This window comes from Lepidochelys kempii, chromosome 10 (assembly GCF_965140265.1).
Source record: "Lepidochelys kempii isolate rLepKem1 chromosome 10, rLepKem1.hap2, whole genome shotgun sequence".
Classification (NCBI taxonomy): Eukaryota; Metazoa; Chordata; order Testudines; family Cheloniidae; genus Lepidochelys; species Lepidochelys kempii.
Window position 1 is genome coordinate 4300991 of NC_133265.1, and position 27309 is coordinate 4328299.

General features: G+C 48.7%; 1 protein-coding gene across 1 annotated transcript in view; it reads right to left on the reverse strand.

The window, feature by feature from the left end:
* SYNGR3 (synaptogyrin 3) overlaps positions 1 to 23460 on the reverse strand; it is a 40795-nt gene extending 17335 nt beyond the window's left edge. The window contains exons 1-2 of the mRNA XM_073361715.1: positions 23146 to 23460; positions 1560 to 1797 (exon numbers count right to left, since the gene is read on the reverse strand). Coding sequence (XP_073217816.1) covers positions 1560 to 1797; positions 23146 to 23244 — 337 coding nt within the window. The 5' untranslated portion in view covers positions 23245 to 23460. The remainder of the gene's footprint in view (positions 1 to 1559; positions 1798 to 23145) is intronic.
* Between the last annotated feature and the right edge of the window lie 3849 nt (positions 23461 to 27309).

Genomic DNA, 27309 nt, shown 5'->3' on the forward strand with positions numbered 1-27309 from the left:
GTCGTGTGTGTTTTAACAGGGACAAAGCTTTAGCTTTTTGAACCTCAACATCTATCGTCATTAAATAATTGTCCCCCCACCCCCCCCGTAATTTTCTCAAACTGAACATTTCAATCGATTACAAAGGGAAAGAAATGCATAAAAATAAACATCAGTATTACTTGTTGAAATGATAAGACATTAAAAATCAAATTCTGCCAGGCCTATCTGAGTGACTCCCTTGGAAATCAATGGGAATTGTGCATGCAGGGCTGCGGGATCGGACCCAGCAGCGGTAGAAACTCAGCGATTACACAGGTTACTAAAGAAGTCACTAGAGTTACACCTAAGGAGACCGTGTAAGTGAGGGAAGAATGAGGCCTTGAATCAGGACAGCATTTTACACACACCTTGCACAGAGTAAATGACCATACAAGATGGTGAAGGGTTAGCCCTTGACACTGAGATTTTCAAAGTAGCCTAAGGTATTTATCTGGATGCTCAATTCCCACTCAAATGAATGGACCCTAGGCATCTAAATCTCTTAGGAGGCATTGTAACTCTCAGCCTCTCTAAGCATGGTACACTAGCTTTCTGATGTAATAGAAATAGAGTCTTTATGGTATATTTCCAGCTACCAGAGTACAGAATATTTCCTCCCACACCTCTCTGGAGTGTTCTACCTGGCACTTTTCATTCTTAACAACAGACACTGATGGTGATGTGACGATGCACTGACAGGTGCTTTCATTTGGGATCAGACAGTTGCAAGCTCCCTGGTGCTGGAAAAATCACCCTCAGACTTTTAAAAACGTGAGGGTTGGAAATCCAGAACCTCAGGCCAAATGCAGCTTCCAGATGGGCTGAGCTTAGGATGCTTCCGCTGGCTCAATGGATCCAGCTACCACCTACAGCTCATGGGCCTGGTCCTGCTCCCATTTAGGTCATTGGGACTTTTGCCTTTGATTATGGGAGAAAGGTCTGGCACCGTAAGTTTTTTCCAGCAAAGGACCCAGCTTCAATAAACACCACAGCCCCTGCTCCTGGAGTCAGGTGATTATATCAGAATCTCAGTTTGTATTTTAAAAAAAGTAAGTCTCTATCCCTCAAGGTTGTGGGGGGGAAAGCTTGAAAGCATGACCCGGGGTAACTGACCCAGAGACATCTGCCTGAGTCTGCAGAGAACCTGAAACAATAGCTCTGAAAGGAGTGAACTTCCCAATGTGTCTCGAAAGAGAATTAACTCCTAGATCCATTGCTCCAATTCCACCTAGCAGAGGGCTGTGAATGGCAGGGGCAGAATGCAGTGAGCGTGGCCCATCCACCCAAGCAGACAGACCTTGACTGCTAAGCTAATTACAGGGACCCTCTTGCTGTCACCTTTATTGCTTCAGAGGGTAGGGGGTCCTGTTGTCACAGCCGGAGGGAGAAAATGGGACCCCATACTGCTGCCCTTGCCACTTCAATTGAGGGGCAGAGCAAAGGGGGGCCTCTATATCTTGGTGTGCCCAGTGCCTCGGATTGCCTTAATCCAGCCCTGGGCAACCTCCACTGCCCACGCAGCCCACCTGATGGCATACCTGAAAACCCCAGGTCCAGCAGGACAACCCGTTTCCGGTCCTTCACGCTGCTGATCTGCTGGAAGTAGAGGTCGATGACAAAGAAGAAGATGCAGGCGAAGAAGGCAATGATGCCGATGGCGATGCTGTAGTTGCAGGCATCCTCGTTCTTTCTGAACACGCACCTGAGTTCTGCATCCTTGCCCTCGTTGACGTAGCCCTCATTGACGATGGAGCCGAACACCACGATGGAGAAGACCTGGGAAGGGGAAAGCACAGCTGGCAGCTGTTTACACTGAACTCTGTTTTCTCACAGCAAGATAATTGGACTCAGTCTTCCATTTGATTCCATGGCAACGTGGCACTCATTAGAGGGATCCCTACACTTCGCTGGTTGGTGGTTTAAAACCAATGGGCTTCCTCCATAATAGCGATTTCGTCTTTGCTTTGCAGTAAGTTGGTTTGCAAAGCATTTTAGGGGACGCTCTTCTCGATCCACACCAGGCAGAGGGAGAACAGATCACCCAGGTCCAAGCCCGGCCTTTTTGCCTGCATCACTCTCAGCTGTCAGACTGCGCTCAATAAACTGCCCTGAGTCACTAGGGACTGGAGAGAAATGAAGTTACAGAGAATAATTGAATTGCCAAACACATTGCTCCCGAAAAAGCCTAAAGGCGCATGGAGAAGATGAGAGAGGAGCAGACAGGGAAAGCCCAAGGGAAGTTCAGCGGGTGCCAGGAAGGAGAGTCATGGTCATGCCCTAAGTGAAGGACCGGTCAATGTGATGCTAAGCACTGCTGGGAATGGAGACCGCATGGGGATAAATCTGTATCTGGAGACCTGGCTTGCAACCAGCTGAAGGACAAAAGTGAGACAGGTTTGCTGGCCTCCCTCTGGTCCCTAATGGTTTGCAAAGCTGCCGGGGGATTGGCAGGTGCTGCTTGGGAAGGGCCCTGGAACAGGATATTAGGGGTGTGGCAGATCAGGACTGAAGTGGGACAGCAGAGCTTCTGGGTGGAGGGGAGAGCTTGCATGGTGCCTCCTGCTCTGCTCGGATCTACCAGGATCAAACTCCTTTGCAATGACCTTCACTGAGGAATTACTTTAAAAAAGCCATTTCTCCTGCTGTCCAACAGGGAGTGGTCAAGTAACTGCCCTTCCCCTTCCCAGCAGACACACTAGGGTCACTGCAGGGCTCTCAAGGACACAGCTGATTTCTTGTATGGGGATAGTGCACATAAGGGGGAATAGAACCAGCAAAGAGGCCTATGCACCACTTAAGTCTCACACTCAGTGCACAGGCCTCGTGCGGCCCTTCTGCATGGGATGAATTTAATTCAACGGGCTCAAGGGTTGGGTCTCTGCAAGATGGGGTAGGACGCGGCTGGATAGGGTCCGGGGATGGAGCCAGAGTTGGCTACTCTACCAGGCATGACTCACTTTGAACCTGCCGGCTTCCTGCATTCTTCCCCACTGACATCAGTACTGCTCATTGTTGCATTCGCTTCTGCATTTTCTGGCTCCACACCTTCCACCCAGAACAGCGGGAGGCAGGTACTGCCAGATAATCAGTGGCTCCTCCAGGAGTCACGCTCCCATCCCAGAAGACAACTGGGGCCGGGGAGAGTAGTGCAGAAACCCCTGTCCCTGTGCAGATGCCCGGAATCCCTGCAGATTCCAGGCCACATTCCTTGTCCTGGCAGGCAGGAAAGCATCGTGGCCTAAGTGTGTGTGGACACCCCTGGTGACTGCTACCTGCTGCATGTTAGGGTTACACAGCACGAAACCAAAGTGACAAGGGGTATCCATGAGGCCAACTCCATTACAAGGCACTTCAAAGCCTCGCCTGTCTTTGCCTAGACAGCGCTGCACTGTGGTTTCGATTTCAGTGCTGCCAGTGGGGAGCAAAGCAAGGCCTGCCAGTGCCCTTCGTTCAAGCTGTTAATGTCTAATCTTGTCTCGTCACTGCCAATGCGCAGGATCCTTGTCTGTTTCAGTGCCCCGCTGGCTCATAAGGATGCAGCAGGAGGCAGAGACAGAGCTTAACTTGAGAGCAAAGGCAACTCCAGGGCTCCTGGTATGTTGTGGCTCAAATTCCCTAGCTTCTAAGAAAGCAACTAGTGATGCTGAAGCTGTTGGCCTGGAGGCCTCGTGGCCTTTCTGGTAGCAATGACACATTATAAAGTAGTTGAGACAGAGAGAATGACCACAACCATGGTCATGATAATATCGTGTCCCCTTGACCGATTCACCTGCACTCTGGCCCCTAACCCAGCTCCCCCATGACTGATCTGACACTCCAAACCTCGGAGCAGGTTTCAAATAGCTGTCCTTCTCCAACAAATCAACCCGCCTACCACAAATCCTATTCTGTTCTGTCCAGGATCTTACACCGTGCTCAGCGCTGGTGGACTAAGTGACAGGACTAACATCTGTTACGTGATTGGTTGGTTGGTTTGCTGTTGTATGACATTGTTCTACGGCAACATTCGGTTCTGTCCCACTGACCCACAACCCCTTGGACACATACACTTGGTAGTCTGTGCAGCAGGCTAGAAGAAATTAATAAGGGTCCAGTCCTGCAGCGAATATTCTCAGGAGTCAATGGGGCTACTAAGGTGAGGAAGGATAGCTTATCTCCATTTATTGGGGAAATACTCACATTGTTACCCACCCATATGTTCTAGGCGCATGTGATGCCATTTGAAAACCCAGCAACAGAAGACAACCCCCCCAACCCCTCCCCCTCTGACCATTTTCCACCCCAATAATTATAATCCCAATTTTCAAGTTTCTGGGCAAACAAGACGAGCCTCGCGATTTGAGTCAAGGTTACAGGATCGGGTCCTAAAGTCAGGCCGAAGCCAGCAGTCCTTTCTCAGGATTGTGCCAGTGGAGATCAGGTCTAACTCCGCTGCAGACAATGCAGTTCCAGCAGAGCAAAACGGGGGGAAAATGTGAACAAAATCAGGCCTTTACTTATGAGCCAACTGCCTAGAGAACCCCAGTGTCTGTGTTTTAAATACAGTGCGGTAAAGTCACATATACAATACTCAAAGGGGCAGCTAACTCTTGGTAAGTGTCATTTCACCTGAGCAATGGCCAGTGGACCTTTCCTTAGTCAGCTCTAGACACCATTCCCACCCACCTCACAAGAGGACCCTTTCCTGGATGTGCTTTAAACTGGGACAGGGCTTGTTCTTTCAGAAGCTCGTCACAAATGCGAGCGTCTCGTTAGCGGGCAGGTCTCAGAAGGTCTCCATAATCTCCCCCAAACTGGAGGTGACAGCAGAGAGGTGGGTCTGGAGCCATCCCAGCAGCCTGTGCAGGGGAGTGACGTGATAACGTTAGTGGATTTCTTCCTAAAGAAGGTGCAAGTTGAAATAAACAATGGCTAGTGCCAGCAAAAATCGTCTCCTGAGACAGAGCACTATTCACACATACAGCAGTGCCCTGAACTTTCATGGGCGCTTTGCCCCTGACGTCCATGAACAAAGGCTCAAGCCCTGGACATGCAGGCTAGTAGAGTATGTGAAGAATGCACTGGACCATCCCATTCCCCTTGCTCCAAATGGATCAGAACCCCAGCTTCCCCGCTGTGGAAACGGGGCTGGGAGCTTGGTTTTGATTTTTAATTTAATTAATTAATCTCAGAGCTCAATCAATGGTGGCAGGTTCATTTAACCACCCATGCTTTAAATTCAGGACACACACAGCAGCCATGGCCTGTTTGCCTCAAGCGTGTGCCGCTCCCCAGGGTGTCCCAAGGGGACGTCATGTCATTTATGTCCTGGCAACTGTGTCACGAAGCGGCGGTGCAGCGTGATGATGCTTTCTGAAAATGTAGCCATGATGCTGAGGGTAAAGGCCATCGCATCATGCCTCAGTGCTGTGACACAATGAAGCCTTGTGAGATTTTGGTACCCAGGAATGCGAGCAGTCCCATTCCTGGACAATCCAGCCCTGAACCTACAGGACCTGCCTTCACAGCCTCTATCCATCTGTCTGGATGAGATGCTTTCCATACCTTGTGACACCTACAGGAGATGGACATGCAGGTTCCTGGCTGCCTGCTTTTCAGATGACCTGGTGGCCCCTGTGAGGCTGGTCAGAACTCTCTACAAGCCCCAGCAACAATAGGCCAAAGAGCTGATGCTTTCGATAGGCAGGTGAATAACTGAGGGCTCAGGCCAAAGCACATCGGGGCCTTGCAGAGAGGTGACTGAGTTATCATCCCCCTAACAACCCAGGCACAAAGCTTCCTCCTTGTGCTTCTGCCAGCTCTGAAAGTCCATCTCACACACTCCTCCATAAACTCTGTGGCGACAGGGAAATGTAGCGTGAACCCTTGTTCTTTAGCTTCTCTCACAATGCTCCACCCCAACATGCGCTCCATCTCCCTCCCAGCTCCTGCTCCGGCCCCCTGAGTGAATAAGACTCCTCACACCACTGTCAACCCTGCCTCCCCATTACTCGCCCCAGGGCTCCTGTTTTCTTGGGCCTGATCTACCGATGAGACCAAGTTCTCCGGTGGCTGGTCCCCAGCTGGCTGGGGGTAAGGAATCACCAAGAGTGGAAGCTGAGAGCACATGCTGCTATTCAGATCCCCTGTGCGCCCAAACAATGATTCAGCTTCCTCAAATCACATCCTCCTGGGAAGGCAAGAGTTAAAATCAGAGGTGGGATTGTGAACTTTGGATCTGGGTCTCAATCCTCAGCACATTTGGGATGTTTGGTTCAACCCACAGCACAGATCATAAAAACAGCCATACTGGGTCAGACTAATGGTTCATCTAACCAAGTATCCTGTCTTCCAACAGAGGCCAATGCCAGGTGCCCCAGAGGGAATGAACAGAACAGGTAATCATCAAGTGATCCATTCCCTGTCGCTCATTTCCAGCTTCTGGCAAACAGAGGCTAGGGACACCATCCCTGCCCATCCTGGCTAATAGCCATTGATGGACCTATCTGCCATGAACTTATCTAGTTCTTTTTTGAACCCTGTTATAGTTTTGGCCTTCATACCATCCTCTGGCAAGGAGTTTCATAGGATGACTGTGCGTTGTATGAAAAAATAGATAACAGCCAGCTGCATAATTCACATGCAGATTCTCAACCCCTCAAAACCCGGGGGTGTCTGGGCCTGCAGTTTTGGCTTGGGCTATAAACCAGCGAGTCCTCCTTGCCCCTCCTTGTTCTCTTCCATTCTCCGTCATGTGTGAGATGATCAGATCCTGCTCAATCAATCTCCACTGCTCCACGCGCCAACCGTGGCCCTACCTTGACTCTGAGCATCAGCCTTAAAGACTATTGAATCCTGCCTCATTCGCTTTTGCTTGCACATACTGCCCAGATAGCAATCTCCTTTGTGGAGCACTGGGTTGTCACAGCGCGATGGGAACACCACCACGCAAAACAGAAATATGCTGCGTTGAAAGAAAATCCCCAGCAATCATAATTCTCGCTCCACATTGGCAACAGCTGTAATCCCAGCAGTTGTAAAAATCTGTTCATAAATAATGTAAAGTTGTTGTTTGCCTTCGGAAATACCAGCAGCATTTAAAAAACAGGCCCTGACAAAAATAATGTTAGCCTGGACAGCATGAATAAATGAGAACATCTGATTTCACAGGATTATTTTGCTGGCAGATCAGCGGATAGCGCTGTGTGCCTAGCATTTCACTTTACTGTCTTACTTAGTCCTTCCAGGAATAACAACCTGGATTTCTCCTTCATGCTATTAACTGTCTAATCATAGCTCCTGGAGTTTTAGTATTTTACGAATTGTCTGCTTAAAATGAGACATGCCAGCTCAGCGTATAATATGCCCAGTGCACAACTCTGTAAGCAAGCTGTCATGAACTTTTAGAGCCACAGCCCTGGTACGTGAGCAGTGAAATGAGGACTCCCTCCAGCACTTGAAACATGCAGCTATTGCATTGCAACTGAGCATGCTGGACTTTAAAAGGGCCTCTGGTCAAATCCAACCCAACATGCAGCTATAGGGCTGATCCAGCATCAACAGAAAGATTCCCAATGGGCACTGGACTGGAATCTTAGAAGCTAACGGGTAAAATTTTCAGACGTGCCAAGTGACTTGGGAGCCCAAGGCTTATGCTGCTAAGTACCTAAGTCACTTCTGAAGATGTAGGTTTCTAAGTCACTTAGGTGCTTCTGGAAATTTTGCCCAAGATCATTTTTAAAAATTCACCGATTTACTTTAAATTCCAGTAGCAATGTGTCCGGTTTTTTTTTAAACAAATAAACCTCCCCTGCAGCCTTTGTGACTCAGACATTGCACCATTAGGATAGCGCATGAGAATGGGTCTGAATATCTCACTGTACACCAAAGGGACGTTGACTGATGATGAACGTATCACTGTCCAAGGGGAAAGGGATCCAAAAGAAGTAAATTCCATTTTTAAAACCCTTCCAGTTTCAGTCATCTCAGGATGTGGCCAATAACGCTGGGGAGGAGATCTGTTTGTTTTTTTTAAAATATAACAGTTTTCACCACACTGTCCCCCCAAAATAAGATAATACTAACAATTCAGGGCTACTTTCATCATGTGGTTAATGAGTTCTTACCAGCGTGGCCTCCTAATTACAGCTTGAATTCCTCATGAGCTTGCCTGCAGAGGACAGCTGATTAGCACCTCACCTTTGTGATTATTATTATTTGTGCTATGCTGGCACATCTCTATCTACTGGAATATCTGAGCACCTCACAACTTTTAACATATTTATCCTCATGCCCCCGCCCCCACCCCAGGAGGGAGGTATTATTATCCCCATGGTACAGATGGGAGAGAGACTTAGGCTCAGATCCTCAAAGTCCCACTGAAATCAGTGGCAGTTATGTGCCTAAATACCTTTGAGGATCTGGGCCTATGTGATTTGTACACTTGGAAATCTGTGGCGGAGCAGGCAGACCCCAAATGAATTCAGGCCCTCCCTGGGGTAGATGTTGTATATTCAGGCAGTAAGAGTCAGTCACTAGCCGGGACAGCTGACAGTCTCACAGATAAGAGGTGAGAGGGGAAATGCCCAAGACCACCCAGCAATCCAGTGAGAGAGTCAGGAATGGAACCCAGCCCTCCTGACCCCCAGTGCGGAGTCCTATTCACTAGACCATATTGCCTCTCCACTTACAAGTACTAAATTCACTCCCTGAGGCTCCCCAAGGATGACGGGGCTGTGAGACAGCACAATCCCCCTGGGAGAGCCCTCACCGGCGCCCTCCCACCAACACGCTTGCCACATCTGGCTGCAAAGTTGGGGCACGCGGAGTGGAGGGGCTGGAGGCATGGCCAAGTTCTGGGGGAAAGGGGTTGTGCTGTGCTCTCAAACCCACTCACTTTCCACCAAGGGTGCCTGGTCATGGGGCCTCTGGGCCTTGGAGCTGACGTTCAGTCCCACACCCCCACTGCGAATCCAGAGCTCTGCCACGAGCCCCAGCTTCATGAGCAGAGACGCTCAGGAGTGACTTGCAAGCAACCAGAAGGAGCGAGCTGACTGAACGCTGCTTGCAGCTGCTACCATCCTTCAGATGGCCCGGATGGCGTGGCTTTGGTGGGCCTCAGGCCAGTACCCAGAATACCAGTGCCACTGAAACCTCCTGCCCGAGTAGCAGCAATTGGCATCCATGTTGGCCAGGCGTGGCCGATGAGCACGTTGTTATCATTTAGGATTTATATCCAGTGCCATCAGTGAGCAGGGTGCTGAACAGAGAAAAAAGACACTGGGTACCATTCTGTGCCATGCCCCTTGGGTTTAGCACTGGTGAAAGGGGCTGGATTGATGGCCTAGAAGACTGGAGGCCTTCATTTTCCTACAAACCATGGACAGCAAGGACAGAGGCAAGGCAAGCTTCCCTCCACACCATATGCTGCCCCAGGGCCTGTTCTGCCTGCAAAGGTGAGAGGGGTTCAGGATTCATGGCCTAGATTGTAATCTCCTCAGGGAGTTCATCCCTGCCACAGTCCCTGCACACTACTGGCCACAAGAGAAGGCCGAGAACTAACAGGGCCATAGAGTCCAAGCACACCCCCCACCACCACCATTTTGAAGGGCTTTCTCCAAGTCACGGCTGAGTCTGCACTTTGCTGGCCGGGCAGCACCCATTTTGCAGGACTTCACCTTCCAGGGCTGGCAACCTCTGCAAAATCCAACGTACGGAAGAACAGGCTGCCTGTGTTAAAGCAGATGAGCAAGCACCAGCCCTAACATCTGCGACCAGCACCTACTCAGCCAATCGCCGGCGGTCTCGCTGCTGCCCTCCGTGCTAGTCACATGGATGGATGGTTTATGGAGACAATCAGGCACAGATGAGGCTACTCTCCAACATCATCCATTCAGCTCCTTTCTTCCTATCTATGTCAAGATTCCTTAAGTGACTGCGTATCTTCAGGGTTACCTTGTGCAGGGATGTGCACTGAGCACCAGCAGGGAAGGATGGGGAGGCTGCAGCAGTGTTTCAGGCATCATGAGTGACATTCCCTGCACGCCAGCTCAGTCAGCAATTGCCCAGGAATCCAAGCCGCTCCTGGGTGTTACTAATTTCATGCTAGGGAATGTGGACAGCGCCTTGTACGTGCAGTTTCCTCTCATATGGCTAAAAAAACAAATTCAAGTGTATGCGTCTGAAAGCTATGCTCCAAAAGCAGAGCTGGCTGAAATGTTCTCATCAAAACCATTTTTTTTTTCAACCAAAACCAAAATTCTTCACAGAAAAACTTCATTCGGGTTGAAAATGTACACTGAAATTCGAGGTAAAACAGTTCGGGGTTTGGTAAAACGTTTTATCAAAAAAAATCATTTTAGAAAATCAAAATTTTTTTCATTTTCCAGCTCCTGGTTGAAAAAGTTTTTGAAAAAACCCCACCACCATCACATGATTAAAAATAAATAAACAAAGGAAAATCCCCCAAAAAACAACGGCCTTTCCCAAGCCGCTCAATCCAACAGCAGCTTTGCCCACAGTGATCATCAGAGAATTATCACGAACATGCAGAGAAAAAATAAAAAGTCTGAGATTTGAGACACCATAAAGGCCCTGGTTTCCAGAGAATGGATGCTCAGCACTTTCTGGTTGGGTACCCGAAATCACTAGTCATTTTGGAAAAATGGTGGCCTAAATTCTCCCCACTTCTGGCTTTCAGAGTGCATCCTGCTGTCCATGACTGTAAACTCCTAAGGGCACGGACTGTCTTTCCTTTGGTTTATTGGGCAGTGCCAAGCACCCTGCTTGTGTCTGGCACAAATCATAGCTACCCTAATTAATATAATACCCATCATCTTGGGTGAGGCCCTGCCCACAGCACAGAGAGCTTCCATATCCCAAATGGCCATGCAGCCAGTGCACCCTTCAGCTGCCAATAGCCAAGGTGAAAAGAACACTGGGATACTTAGCCCATGGATGTGTCTGCTGGGTGAATTAGCATGTATCCAGCACACCCGTTCTTCTACAGGGTTTTTGCATCCTCCATGTGCTTTTACACACATTCTTTGGCCCTCAGGCCCTTAGCTGGTTTGGTATTATCCCCAGTTTCCAGATGGGGAAATGGAAACAGAGGGGGACAAAGTCTGCTGTCAGTGAGCCAGTACGCAGCCTATGGCCTCTGCACAGGGGTGAACTCTGTCCCGTAGCGCCACTGTGCAGATTTTTCCTGAGGTTAAATTACTTACCCAAGGCTACAGTGGCACTGGTCACAGAAGTGAGATTCGAGCCCAGGAGCTCCTGGCTTCCAGTCTTGTGCTCAGGTCGCTCACCCTTGACTCCTGACATTCAGTATTAGTCACAACAGGCAGAGGTGGAGTCCTGCCTAGCGCAGATCTGATTGCAGACCCCATTTGTTTATTTCCCAGTATTCAACTGTGCTCCACGTGAATGGCAGGGGATGGGAGCCAGGAGATTTTTCTTCCCTGTTCTTGTCCCATGAGACACAAACTTCAGAGGAGTGTGAGTGGCGCACCCACAGGGGGAAGAGGACGAGGGGTAATAATTCATAAAGCAAACACACTAGCCATGGCACCCATTAAGCTGTACAGAGTCCGCCTGTGTGCACGTGGCTAATACAACTCAGGCTGCACTAATGCCACAGACACTTAGCTGTGTAATGAGGGCTGGTTGCCCGGTACCCCGATGTAAAGTCACTGCACATACGTCACGGGGAGTGTGGTGGGAATCTTGGCAGCGGCACCAGGGGATGCTGGGCCTGGGCAGTGGGCATGGAAGCGTTGGGGTAACAGAGGATGCTGGATCTGGACAGCTCCCCTGGGGAAATCTGGGTATCAGAGAGCGCAAGGCTGGGGCTGGCAGCCGTTCAGAGGTTTCATTAGCATTCACAGTGCCAATGCCTCACAACCCAGCTGCGCATTTCGGACATTTCCCGGCCCAAACTCACGTTTTCCTTTCCTGCCCCACGAGCCGTTCTACACAGGGCCCCTTCCCACAGACAGCTGCTCACGCCGCTTGACCCTACGGTCGTATCCTGTGCTGTGCAGTAACTGGGCAACCCTTAATAACTCCAGGGGAGCTTGACAGAGTGCAGCTCCTAACAGGGTACGTGCTGGCCCCAGGTTAGCAAGAAACACCAGAGATCTGCCTGTACCCCTCCCAGCACTGGAGGGGAGGCAGAGGTGACTGGCCAAGCCTGGCAGGCATCCAGCTGAGAGGGCAGATTGTTAAAGGACTGCCCTGACAGGAGACTCAGTGAAGTCACACTCGCTTTGGCTGACTGTGGAGGTTGAGAAGCTGTTTGGCAGCCCCCGTTAGCTCACATTCACCTCGCCACCTGTGCAGGCGGTCACCGGCTGCAGATTGGCTCCAGACCTTGTGCCCCAATCCTGCCGGCTCTCACACACGAAGCAGAAGGGGGCTGAGTCAGAAGCCGGGTGGCAGAATTGTAGGAGAAATGCCGAGAGCTATGGAAGGTGGTTGCTGATTCCACAGGTGGCGTTCTTCTCTCTGGGTCGGAACCAAACCAATGGCCCAGGAGCACTTGGTGATAGAGGTGCCATCCCTTGGGTGAGACACGAAGCTGGAAATCTACAATTGCCTCATCTACCCTAGGATTTCACCACGTTGGCACCTTTTCTCCGAGGGAGGCCAAGCCTTTAGAGTAGGGTTGTTAGCCTTCATGTCCCTGCCTGGTTCCAAGCTGCATAATACTCTGCAACCCAAAATTTTCTCTGTAGTTTTAGTGAAGCACGGTTATTCTCCACTTCCTGTTGTGTAGTGCTGCTAGGGATTCTTAGATACTTTGCACGTCCCACCCCAGAGGTGTCAACGGTGGGTAAAGTCTCAGACATTATAAATGTTTGTGGTTAAGAGCTTCACAATTTGAGTCCAACCAGTTACCAGGAAAATCCAGAGATGCTCAAAGGTGGAAACTAAGAACATCAGTCATCTCAGGGGGTGATGATGCTTTCACTACTGCGGCATCCTATGCTGTCTGGGGTGACAGGTACCAAAGATGACAGGTACCAGAGGGTGTTGCATTGTAACTCTCTCTTATGTGGGGAGCTGATTGTGCAAACTCGTTTTTAAATCTTTGATAAATGACCTTGAACACTCAAAAAAACTGCAGTAAAGTCAGTGTTGTGACACATTAACAGCGAGGAAATTCAGAGTTAAGATAGACATTCCACCTCGAACTGGCCCCACTGCAGCTAAGTACAGGGACACACCAACATTGCTGATCTCACACCCCACTGGGTGAAACTCACCCCGGTGCAGAGAGCCAGTCCAAGGCTCCAGCCCTCTAGCCTGGGACTAAGTGGATTTAAGAGACATAAGCCTTGTGCTGACCTCCGCACCCTGTCCTGGCATGCAACACCATCTCTACTCACAATCAATCAAGTTCAGGATGGAGTGGGAGGAAGATGCAGCGCCTCCATCACCCCACCATGCCCAAGGATCGCTGTGTTCTCTGAGCCAGGAACAATCGATACTCAGGTTGCAGCTGAGCCCGACGTCCTTACTTTAGCTTTTATTCAGTTCTCAGGAACTTTTTATTCCAGCTGGGGGCTATGGCACCAGAGTAGGAACAAGGACCCCAGGGTTCTACTCCCAGCTCTGTCACTGACCTGCTACGTGACCTCAGTCAAGTCACTGCTGTGCTCTGTGCCTCAGTTTCCCCATCTGTAAAACGGGTGATAAAGATGCCTAGCATCTTTCTAATGCCCTTTGAGATCTGCGGAGGAAAAGGGCTCAGTACAGTTAGCTTTGCCATCAGTGTTTCTTGCAAGCATCAGTGACGCAGGTTGAGGAAGAGACCAGGAGGAGAGGGGGCAAAGGTGACCCGGTGACTTTAAGTCAGTTTTGCACCCTGAGTACTGTGGGCAGCTCTGGGGACTGGAAGGGCCCCGAGCTAAATCAGAGGTGCCTTGGGAATACTCCAGTTAGTAACAGCCTCCGAAGATCTTTCCATGGCTGGCGCAGCCCAGAATATCCACTGCGAGGTGTGCTGTGGAGACTCCTCCTTCCTCTCCCAACACAGGCCCAGTCTCAGCATGTCTCCTGGGCCAGGACTTGTGGGGAGGAGGGGAAGAGCATAGAGCATATGGCAGGGGCGGGGAAGCCTCCCCCAGCCACTTCCAGCACAGTTCTAACCCCTGCAGGCCACTACAGTGGCCCAGAGGGGCCAGGGATGGCACCAGAATCTGGCCCATATACTGTACCTGGCTACCCACTCCTGTTCTGGAGCCCACTTATCCTTCCAAGATCCATGCACGGAGGGCAACCACCATGCTTGGCTATGCCCACCCCATGTGAGAAGGCCATCCGCCTCTGCAGCACCATCCCCTCCCTGTTCCAGGCTCCGTGGAGAGGTGCCGGGAGGGGCTGGACTAGGCAGCAGACAGGGACACCTGGACCATCCGCCCTCCCCAGTTCTGTGTAGAAGCTAATGCCAGCTAATTTCCCCGTGGCCTTTCCCTGCAGAGTGGGACTTGCGCACAGGATGTGTCTCCATAGCAGCTGGAAGGCAACTTGGGTAGAAATACCTGCACTAGCAGTGATTGAGCTAGTGACCTAAAATAGCAGCATGGCCATGCAGGAGGTGGCTTGAGCCCGCCACCTGAGCGCAGTGCTGTCTGACGTACGCACTCGGGCAGCTAGCCTGAGCTGACGCGGCCAGGCTGCTATTTGTTAGTTTGATCGGAGCTAGCATGTGCATGTCTACCCCAGATGGCAATGACTCCTCCCAGTGGGGCAAACGCTGGTGGGAAAGTGCTGGCAGGTGCAGTTCCTTCCTTCCCTCCTGGGAGCTAGAAGGAGGCAGGGAGCCTCAGGGAGCAGAATCCCCAAGGAGCTGCAGGGTTTCGGGCCATGTTCATCCTGTGGGGCTGGGGCCAACCCAGGAGCTCCCAATGGAATAGTCTGGGGAACGCGCCGCAAAAGACTCTTTCCCTCCACCACCTCAGCAGCCTCCTCTCCTGGGAGGGGATGATCATGCATGGACAACCATGCATTTAGGACATTCCTGGTTTGTATATATAGGGCCTGATCCTGAGAATTCTGCCTGTCTCAGGGCTGCCGGGTGAGGCCCAGATTATATTATATTAGTGGAGAGAAACAAAATTTGTCTGCAGGGATTAAATGTAAAGCTAAATTCTGTCTACAAAGACACGTGTTCCACCCACCAATGTCCTTGTGAGCCCTAGGCACGCATGTAAAGGCATGGTTTAGACCTGGTATGTTTGCTATTATTAACTGATATATTCATTGCTAAGGTTCCCATCCCCATAGTATCAAGGCTCTGGTACGAAGATCAAAATGTGCACCATCTGTCCTTCAGGAGCGGTGAGTGTGGGGCTATCTTCATGCATTTGTTGAGATTTCAAAAAAGAACTAGTCCAGATTATACTAGAAAGGCCTAGAATATTTCATTAAGAAAACCACCTCTCAGTTGCTGGCTCAGTTATGTGAACACTACCACAGAGGCCGAGGTGAGTAGACTGCGCATTTTGGGCACATTCCCACCACTGATTTTGTGTGTAAATCTTGCAGAGAAATATGGTTGGGTCACTGATGTGCTAAATCACTGCACATCATGCTGACCAGTGCTGGCTCATTGTTTCCTTGTGCTCCCTATCAGTCTGTCTCGCTCCACCAGCTGCTTCTTGCCTTACATTTAGATTGGAAGCTCTTTGGGGCAGGGACTCTCTCTTTGTTCTCTGTTTGTACAGCGCCTAATGCTGGTCCATGATTAGGGCGCCCAGGCGCGGCCGTAACACAAATAATAAATTATAATCATAACAATAATAACAGAAAACGTGTCTGTGATTCTTGAGCTTGGAGTGGGGTTTTTTCCAGTCTTATCCTCAGACTCTTCCCTTGCAGAAGACCTGACCCAGGAAGGAGCTGAGCCCTTCTTGTAGGGTGCTGAGCACCCTCGATCACGTTCGGACAACACCTGATAGGAGATACCCAGCAACACTGGGCCTTTGGTAGGGATGACACAGCACAGTTATCTAATGGGTCCGATCCTGCAAAGTGCTGGGCATTTCAGAATGAAATTCACCCCTTGCAGAGGGCCAATACAATGGCCCTGGCCCTGGCCTATGCACCATTTCAGTTCCACTTAAACCCTGGTCTTAAGTGGTGCATTGTGCTGGCATGCTGCACAGAGGTGATTTCACTCTTGGTTAGGTGCTGAGTGCCCTGAACCCAGACCCTTGGAGGATCAGGCCCCCTGTTACTCTCCTATTCCTCTTTATTGTTGCCATTTCTAGGGAAGTTCCCACCCCAGAATGGCTCAGGAGCATTTACAGGCAGGATGTGGAGCCTCAGAGATATTTTATGCGCTGCAAGATCTTTCAAGAGGGTCTATGGTTAAGACTACAAAGCAAAGATTTGACTCCAGACCCTGGCACAGAAGAGGCTGTTAGCCGATGCTGACTGCAATATGTTTAAGGGCATGTCTAACCGGCTAATCAGCTCATGAACGGTGCACATTGATGAACACGTGACCAATTCTTGCTAAATTTATGTTTTGTTATATGGCAACGATGTTGGCAAAAACTGACTGTCCATTCAAAGTTCCTAATCTAGTAACGCAATCTGAGCACATGTCAAGCAGACTGCATTTCCAACTAGTGCTGACAGGAAAAAGAGAATTTAGTAACAGTTTAAGCTAAGACACAAGGGCACTTCTGTATAATTCAATTACCAAGAAGTTATATTTAAATTATGTAAAGTTCCACACGTAATCTACATAACAAGGAAGTACAGAATTAATACAGAAAAACCAGAGGTCCTACCCAAACAGTCACGAAGACCAGAAAAAATCCAGAGGTTAATATTCCACTAATAACACTTAGCATAAATATGGGGCTAAATGCTCAGCTGCTGTAAACTAGGATTGCTGGAAACAGAACCCAGAACTTCTGAGTTGCAGTAGAATATCATAAGCACAAGACCATCCTTACCCTCCCCCACCGTCTTTGATTTAAAAAGTAAGGAGCCTTGTGAGTCAGTGGTGTCCTAGGAGACAATGGGAGCAATTTAACAGCTTGCTGAATTGGGCCAGGCTCTCCTCTGTTGTTGCTCTCTCATAGGAGGTGCCCGGCCAGACCACCTTAAGGATCTAGCTAGAGGCTGCTCTGGTGGCGCACCATCTGCAAGGATCTTTGTGGGATCTGCCATGATGATAATGACCCCAAGTGATCAGTCCAATCTGTTCAGCTTCAGTAGCACTCTTTGAATTACCAAGATTTACTCAGGTGAGTAAAGGTTTGCAAGCTCCAGCCCGAATCACTTAGAACAATTTTGTTTCCAAATGTTGCAAAAAACAAACCACCACCCAGTCAAAATGACGAACCTTCCACTCCTGGCCTCCCGCAGCTCACCCTAAGCCGCATTTCTGGCTGCGTGATACTCCCTAGGAAGGGAGGATGTGGACAGCACATCCCAGCAGATCGCTTAAGTACAGTGGCAAGAATAACGCTGGCACTGTATTCTCCTTGTTTTGCTGCCCATCTGTTCTACTACCAGGCATGGGGTTTTTTTCCTACTAGACACATCTTGTACCAGGAGCACAAATAGAAGCCAGCTCTGGCCTCTTTCTCCTTGGCAAAACAAAACAAACTTGAGCTAAGAATGAAGGGAAAGACAGCAACTTCTGTCATTCAAAGCATCATCTGCTTTCCTTAATACAGCAAAACCAGTAGAGAGATCTCTTCATTAGGGCCACAGGTCAGCAAAGCACTTAGGCACATGCTTAACTGCTGTGCTGAGTAGGGAGGGTCTGCTATAATCGGGCGTAGGCAACCTACTGTCAGAAAAGGCCACCCAAAGGCACTTTTCAGAAACTATAGAGACGGTTATAATGCTACTCCACCTCTGTTAAGCAACTGATTTTGGCCTGTCCCCTGTCTGGTTGCTTATGACAGGTTTCACTGTCAACAGGGTAGAGAGGGTTGCAAAAAAAACCCAAAACAAGCAAATTCACTGCAAAGGAAAGGCTTTCTATATTGAACCCGACAGCATAAACTAGAAATTAACTTTTATTAAGAAAATAAAAACAAATGGGACCAACTATTTAAGGGTAGCTGTCAATATGAAAGTCACAGGGTAGATCCTCCCCTGGTTTAAATCAACAAGCTCCAAAGAGGTGGATGGTGCATTGCTGTGGAACCCCCATCATTAGCAGTTTTTAAACACAGGTTGGACAAACACTGTCAGGGATGGTCTAGGTTTACTTGGGACTTCCTCAACGCAGGGGGCTGGACTTGATGACCTCCCGCGGTCCCTTCCAGCCCGATATCTCTATGATTCACACCAGATGAGCATCTGGCCCCCAAATATTTTTTTTTAAATATCCAATTCCTTATCTATGTTACTAATCAACACAGGCCCTGCTCCTGCATTGAGATCCACTCTGGCAGGCCCTGGAGCCCAAGTGAAGCCTATGTGGTTCCATGCAAGCATGGTCGTTCAAAGCACCCTGGGGAGCCAGTCATTCTATGGTCCTGTGCAGCCGGATCAGGACCTGAGGTTATAAATAATTAAAGAATTTCAAAAATTATATTTTCTTTTCCCCCTTTACACTATTTCTGTTGTCACGTCTCACAGAGGCCAATCGGCTTCATTTTTCACTTATAATTAGTTTTGTTTTCTGGTTCACACGTGCTTAGATAAGGCAGAATTTGATTTTTTTATCATTTCAGTGGATAATATTGATGTTTATTTTCAAGCCTTTTTGTAGATTTTTATCTATTTAAATTTTCACAGTTGCAGGAAATTATGCAGAATCAAAGAATGGGGTGGGGTCAGAGTGATTATTTAAGGACAGAAGACACTGACATTTAGAGAGTTAAAGCTTTATAACCATCAAAACACAAACTGCCAGTATCATATGTCAAAATACACGAAGTAAACTGCCTTAAATCAAATTCATAGATTCATAGATACTAAGGTCAGAAGGGACCATTATGATCATCTAGTCCGACCTCCTGCACAACGCAGGCCACAGAATCTCACCCACCCACTCCTGCAAAAAACCTCTCACCTATGTCTGAGCTATTGAAGTCCTCAAATCGTGGTTTAAAGACTTCAAGGAGCAGAGAATCCTCCAGCAAGTGACCTGTGCCCCATGCTACAGAGGAAGGTGAAAAACCTCCAGGGCCTCTTCCAATCTGCCCTGGAGGAAAATTGCTTCCCGACCCCAAATATGGCGATCAGCTAAACCCTGAGCATATGGGCAAGATTCACCAGCCAGATACCCAGGAAAGAATTTTCTGTAGTAACTCAGATCCCACCCCATCTAACATCCCATCACAGGCCATTAGGCCTATTTACCATGAATATTTAAAGATCGATTAATTACCAAAATCATGTTATCCCATCATACCATCTCCTCCATAAACTTATCGAGTTTAATTCTAAGAAGTTCTCAAGCAGCATTTTTCTTACTTTGCCGGTCTGTACATTTCGATTATTACTGATGGAAATATTTTTTCACTGGTTTGTGTGCGCACAGTGCAATCAATGTTTATCAACGTTTACTGACAACAATCGAATCCTTCCAAGCCTACACTTGCACTAGTGTTTGGGTATTTCCAGCCTTAGCAGGGGGGAAAAACCCATTCCTAAGATTCAAGAGAATTTGTCAAAATCTTTCTATTCAGAGTAGGTTTGTTAAAACTTAGTTTAAACATCAAACATAAATGTATGTCTACATTAAATTGAAAGTGTCCCGTTTTCCACTATACAACAATTTAAAAATGTATATATTAATAATAGGACAGATGTAAAAGAAAGGAGCTGGCGACCGCATGAACTACTGTTTACTACCAAGTTCATTTCACTCCATAAAAAACAAGTGTTATCATATCTTGACTCACAAGCTGTATCAGCCATGAGTGAAGAGACAAAAGAGGAACAGTTTCATGGGGCTTTCCAGATATGATCCTCAGAAAGTTCTGCATATGGCAGGACCTTTTTGTTCTTCAGAAATTAATGCTATAGTATATTTAAAGAAATCATTTTCATTCTATCTGGAACCGTAAACTTCACTGGGGATTTCTGAGCTGGTCAATAGTCATCAATAAGGCCCCCAAATGTCAAAGGGATCAATCCTGCAGCCCTTGTATAACTCTGTGCTGCCAGAATCCCACTGAAGGAGTTAGGCCCTGCCTGCTCCCAGTGACACCAACAATGAAACTCCCATTGATTTCAATGGTGGAGGATCACCGCCATCTCAACCCCGATGCATAATGCGTAGGTCTTGTATTGCTCTGCTGCACCCAAGAAGGCTTCCACTGACTTCAATTAAACTACTCTGATGAGAGAAGCAAGCACAACTGGGCTCGAACATTGGATGAACAGTAAAATGACTCTCCTGTTCCCCTCTGTGCCCCCACCCAAAAATATCCAACAACCCATACTGCATCTGGTAGCCAACCCTTTGGTGTCAGGGCAATTTCACACTGGAGGAGATTGGGTTGGGCAGTTGGAAGGGATTGAATCATGGAGGAGTGGTCCAATTACTTTAACTGCATGCTTAAAAATATACAGGAACACGTGCTTTAAGGGGTATAAAGAGAAGGAATCACTCCTAGTAAACAACAGATAAACTCTGCTCTTCCTCCTACTTAGATTACAAGTCCTTTGGGGGCAAGGACAGTCTTTTTGCACTGGGTTTGTACAGCACCTCGCAAACCCCAGGATCCTGGTCCATTATTGGGGGTCCTAAGTGCTACTGCAGTGGAAATAATAAACAATCAAAATAATATTCTATGCCAAGATAGCTGCATTTCATACCCCAAATCCAGCAATCTGGGGTATGACTGCAGCAAAAACTGCTGAAACGATCTTGCAGGCAAAAACTGCTTTTTGTCTTCTGAATGTACCCTTCACACACCGCATGGGCTTACAAAGTCTGCAAACAATGTTTTAAAAATGTAAGGTACAGTGAATGTGCTTTCTTGAGGCTGCAGGATGCAATAATGTTATGGGATTTGATGGCTGCCCACACACAAGTGGACTGGCGTTCAGGAGGAAAACAGACCCAACAAATGCACCAGGCTAACTCATCAGGACATGCGAGGCCACAAGGAAATTTGTCCATCTACACAGGAGTCTTGTTGTCTGAAACACGGCTTTAAGCCAATTCAAGCTGATTTGATTGAAGCACACTTCAGGTGGCCACTATGAGCAAGACCCAAATGTGTACCAGCAATGGCCCCAAGCCTGCAAGCTGATCTGTGTAGGGCTCCCTGCAAAGATCAGCTTGCAGAATCAGGGCCTATGTTTGGAAAACGTGGCCTGCAGCATTTTTCAATGAACTCATGCAGGTGTTTGGAGCTTCATCCAAAGCCCACTGGAGTGAGCTGAAAGATGCCCTTTGACTTCAATGGGCTTTGGATCAGGCCCTTGACCCTAAAAACAACTTATGCTTGCGCTTAAATTTAAGCACATGAATAGATTCAAAGTAAGTGCGGTGACTCACATGCTTAGAATTAATCTGACGTGTAAGTGCTGGCAGTTTCAGGCCCTTCCTTCTCACTTTGGGACAGATCCCTTGTGGTTTAAAATTTCCCAAAGATTCCTATGTGATCAATCAGTCACTGAACATGTGCGGGAACTTTTTCTGAGCTGTTTTTTAATGCCGTATTCTGTGTTCTGTTCCTGTGTCCCAACTGCAGTACCCAAGTCTTCCATGCTGGATCCAGGTGATGCATCGTAAGCATCTATGAAGATGTCACTGCCACGCACCATGTCAATCATGTACAAAAGAACCGATCTACAACCTGCCTTGACGTTTCGTGCCGGCAACCGGCCTCCATTTTCGTCCACGCAGCATTCTCCATTCAGATGCTTTCTCAAAGTACGGGAGAATGGGTTACGGCTCTGACCCAGCAAAGCCCTTAAGCGTGTCACTTGAATGGTTTTACTTATGTGCTTATGGAAAGATGACACACTGACTGCTCTGGACACTGAAGGCCTCAATCCACAGAACAGGTAGAGCGAGGGCAACAGCAGTGCAAGCTTCCCCCATACACCACTGTACCTCATCCTGAACCTAAAAGGACCCTCTCTGCCTCTAAATTGGAAAACGGGGTCCACCGCCATCTCAACCCCTGGCCTCTCTACTGAGGCTCCCATCAATGGGACCACATTAGAGGTGCTTTTTGTGATGTGGGCTTTTGGTTAAGGTCTTTTAGGAGACGGCCTGAGGCTCCGAATTCACCAAAGGGCCATCAGCACAGGCTTGCAGGTCTCAGCACATAAAACCTAAGCAAAATGAGGCAAGTTATGGGTGGAGTGTCAGCCTTAACCCTTGTACCTCCTGGCATAATCAATTTAAGCAAAGCTCTTTCCGTACTTTCCATATTGCTGCCCATGGAACACCAAAGATCAAAGCCACTCTAAAGCAGGTGTCCTGAAAACATATTCAGTCTGGTGCTTTCAGCAAGGCAATAGGAATTTAAAACAAAAAATAGCCAGCCAGCAAACCATTATATCATTTTGCATTAGCAAAGGGATCTAGGTAGGGCTAGATCATGAAGTATAGAAGAAAAATGTCTTCTGACCAACGATTTCTACAGGATTTTCCTCATCATCCTACCATTTGTTTAAGCATCAGAAAAGACAGAGACCATGAAAAATGACCCATCTACAGCTGCAAAATAAAGCCCTAAAAAATACCCTCCTTTTTACAGAGAGGAGGCAGAGACTTCCACTTCCGTGGGTAAACAGAAGTGATCTTTCCACTCCGCAAATACTGTAATAATAATACAAAACCCAGCATTTGTGACTATTGCTCCTCTTATTTCGATGGGGGTTTCGGGAGGAAACACAGCACAAACTGGTGAGAAAAAATGGTCAGCCGTTTCCCCCTGGCACCCTTCCTGATCGCAGTCCCCATTTCCTCTCCCTCTTCCTTAGCAAAATAAAGCAAACAACCTCGGCCACCAAAAATTAAAAGCCAAAACAAAGCCACGCATGCAAGGTATTACTAATACTCCAGCAGCCCCCTTTGCCTTACCATCTTGCCAGGCTGGAAGGGTGCCAGAGAAAAGGAGGGTGCAAGGGAGCAATGTCTCCACAGGGAAAAATAAATACACGCCCATTTAAAATGACGAGGCTCTGCCTTACCCAGGACACTATCCTGAGAATGGTCTGAGGCTGCTTGAGGAAATCCACAGGGTCAACGGCCCCCCCAGCCCGGCCGGCTCCGAAGGAGGCTCCTTCCATCTTCCCCAGGCGCTGGGCTGCTTGCTTGAGCCTTGCCGCCCCGGCTCCTGGCTTGTGCAGCAGAGACCCAGCCGGCGCGTGCGAGCAGGGAGGGGGGGGGGGGCTCGCGCCACCGCCTGCCCGGCTGCCCGTGTCTCGCGCACAGACCCTGCCGCGCGGCTGGTGCAGCCAGAGCCTGCCTCTCTGCCACCGACCCCTCTTCCGTGCCGCATGGGCTCGTCTGGTTTCGTCTGTGGGTTAGAGAGTGGGAGGTACCATGGAGGGCGGACGGGGGGAGGCTGGGTGGACATACAGGTGCATCCTTCTCTTCGTCATTGCACCCGGATTTGTTACTGCACAATCTCCAGCTCTGCTCTTTGCATGGATTTCTGTTTTGCTAACTGGGTGCTTCAGGCTGCATGCCCTGCAAATGGCCTGCTGTTTTTCTGCCTCCCCTTGTTGCAGTGGGGCTACTGCCTTGAAGAGGGTAATCCAGGAGGTGCACAGGGCAAAATAGGGCAGCAATGCAGGTGGGAAAAGCAGCACCACCCCTACCCACCCCCATTCCTCTGCAAATGTGCTTCCTGATTTCTTGAAAGCTACCCCACCTTCTCACCCTCTTTCCACAGTGGCCCACACATGCAAAACTGCAGTTATAGCAGAAGCCCAGCAAACCAAGCTTCAGTTTTCTGCCCTCTCAAGCAGCTCAGAGATAAGCGCCTCCCCCAGAGCCACCAACAGACACCCCAGTGCAGTTGTTGGTGAGCTGGAAAGAAGGAATAATGTGTGTGAGGAGCAATGACGGAGCCCACGCTGGGAGGGGGCATTCCCCATCCTCCCACCCATCCCAAGTGGTGAAAGGCTCCAACAAAAGTGGCTGGGACCCTGGGTTTATATCTAAGGGGAGCGGATGCAAAGCAGAAAAGGGTCAGGCATGGACTAGTGTGACTGATAGCTTAAGATGGGTGCATTTGCAGGTGCATTTACTGGCTCTTGGGTCAGTGGAACCCCCTCCTCCACACTGGAGGGATGGGTTCTAGTCACTAAACTGCTATGTACCTGTTATTTAGCCTAAAAATAGGAAGTGAGGGGCAGTTGGGCTGTAGCTTGTGTTTTCCTCCTGCAGGAAATGAGAAACTGCCTTTGCCAGCCACAGATTCTGTTAGACTGGAGAGGTCTCTTCCCCTTCCCCCTGCTATTCCTCCCCTCTCTCCCCTCCCCCCGCACTAAAGGATGAAGAAGAAAAAGAAATCAGGCACAGGTCCTGTGGAGGGAAAACCCCATTGATTCCAAAGGGAGTTCCCCGCCCCCGGCAGGATCATGTCCTTATTTAGTTTTTCTTACACAAGGATGATGATTTCAGTTCCATAGATACTGATGCCATGATAACTCTGACATCATCCCTTGGCTCAGGCCAGAAGCAGCAGGAAAAGTAACAGAGAGGAATCCACCTGCCCTTTTGACCTGAATAGGCATATGATCAGGAGTTCTTGGGTTCTGTTCCTGACTCATCTTCTGATCCTGGGCAATCCACATCACCTCTCTGCACCTCAATTTCCCCGTCAGAGAAATGTGGATAATATTACTGACCTAACCTCACGTCATGCATGTATGTGTGACACCCTTTGAGATCCTTGTGTACGAATGCTATAATAGTGCAAAGCGTTACCCATGCTCTATGCTCTCCCCGCCAAACCAGCCTGGGCCTTTGGGTTGGTCGATATCCTCCTTCTGGCAGATGGAGTCAGAAAGATTTACCTTTTAAATCTCACTCTGATGCCATTCACTTTTTCTCGATTACAGGTGAGTCATCGTCTCTCTAGATCTATTTCTGACACCCAGCATGAAGGGTAGGACTCAGCCTTTTGTTCCAGCACAGTGGAAATCACATTTTACTGTGTAAAAAATAAATGGCTATTAAGGGAATGCTGGGCTAGCACCTAGCACCTTTGCTTCAGCTGCGTGGCTCACTGTACTGGTGCAGAATATTCAACGAGGTGTCTAAAGGTGTCAGAACTGCAGACTGGCAGAATATTTATTTTCAGTGTCACCATGGGGGGCCCAAAGTTCAAAGGGGCCCAACTGACTTAGGAGCACAAGGCTTTCCATGGGATTTGTGCTCCTAAATCACTTGAGTGCTTTTGAAAATCCCCATCCCCAAACAACAAATCCAGAGATATTAATGTGTGTAGCGTGTGATCCTGCTTCATTTGGAGTCATGGGCAAACTCCCATTGACTTCACAGAAGAAAAGATTTGGGCCATAGAGACCTCAAGAAGTAAAAGCAAAGATCCAGAGCAAGTGGCAAAGGCTCAAAGGCTGGAAGAAGACAGCTCAGGAAGATTTGTTGGGTACTCTGGAGCCTTTTGTTTCTAGGACACCAACCAGATTGGTCCTGGTCAAAAATTGCAACTGACTTGAGTGGGAATTGAGGACACTCAGCACTTTACAGGACTGAGCCCAGTGTGAGCTGAACTGGTGAGTCTCAGTATAATTCTTACTGTAGCATACCTGCCTACAATGTACCATTGAAAAGCCAAAGTTTTTCCTCTCTGCCTCACCCCACCACTCCCACACACTGGTGCTATTTGTAAAATAAAACCCTTTATTGTTTGACGTGCGTAACCAATAACACATTTAACACACGCACAGAGTCAAAGATGAAGACAGACCTAATTATACCTTTTAATTGACACCGGAGAGGTGGTGACTCATCAGTCAATCAGAACGTGTACCTAATAATTGTGCACTAGAAGTAAAAACACTCAGAGTAAAAACCATCTGAGGGTTCGAGCCTGGGCACCGGGTGGGACAGTGTGAGATTGTGGAGGTGCGTCAGCAGTTCCATAGTTAAGGCTGTGTGCAGCACTGTAGTGACCGTGGTGGATAACAGCCAGGCAGGTGGCAAGCTACACTGCGCACACTGCTAGTTATGCAGAAACGTGGCAGTATTATTGTTACCCCGCCTTTCTCCCTTTGCTCCTGTCAGTCACCACAGAACTTACGATGTGCAATGAGAAAACAAGGAAATTCACAATCAAAAATCCACACGCTGCGTGACGGATGAAGGTTGCTGGCCTATAGCTGATACCATCCACACCAGCACTCAGAACAGAGGAATGAACAGTTAAGGCATCAGCAAATAAACGCCAAGCAGAAATCTCAGATAATGCTACATGCTCCTCCCAGCTCGCAATCCCGACACTCCCGACACCACTGCTCAATCCAACTGCAAACCAAAGTCACAACCTTCCTCTGCACCCAATGGTGACCTTTAGGGGTCAAATGTAGAACGGGTTGCCTTTTTAAAAATAGTTGAGGTTGTATGGATGGGTACGTCTACACTGCAATCAAAATCTCGTGGCTGGCCTGTGCCACCTGACTTGGGCTCACAGGGCTGGGACTAAGGGGCTGTTTAATTGTGTTGTAGATGTTTGGGCTCAGGACGCTGCGAGGTAGGAGGGTCCCAGAACTCAGGCTACGGCCCAAGCCAGAACATCTACACTGCAATTTAAACAGCCCCTTAGCCTGAGCCCCAAAAGCCTGAGTCAGCTGGCACAGGCTGGCCGCAGGTGTCTAACTGCAGTGTAGACATACCCTCTGTGTTTATGGGATGTTTTGTGTGTTTATATGGTCTATTGTACACATGTGTTTATGGGATGTGTTCTGTGTTTGTGATGTATTGTACACGTTTTTATGGGGTGAGTTGTATGTATATGTTTGCCAGGCTGTTCACTCCACACCAACCATGAAGGGGTTAAGTTGGTGCAGCTAGGACCAATTACCTTTATTGGCTGCACCTGGTGGAGAGGCGGACTTAATTGAAAATTACTAATGGCTGATAAAGCCCCTCTGGGGGAGAAGTTGGCTAAGGTCTAAAGCCAGGAAGTTTGAAGAAGAAAGGGGCTGCAGTGTAGAAGCTGATAGTCATTCTCTGGGCTTAGAGAGGGAAAAGAAGGAAACCAGGAGTGGGGACAGAAGCCTTTGGTTCCTGGCCCTGTGGGAATGGTTTACCCAGAAAGGTGGAGAAGAAAATCTGTGGGAGGTGGACTAGGAAGCAGCCCAGGGAAAGAGCAGCAAGGTTAG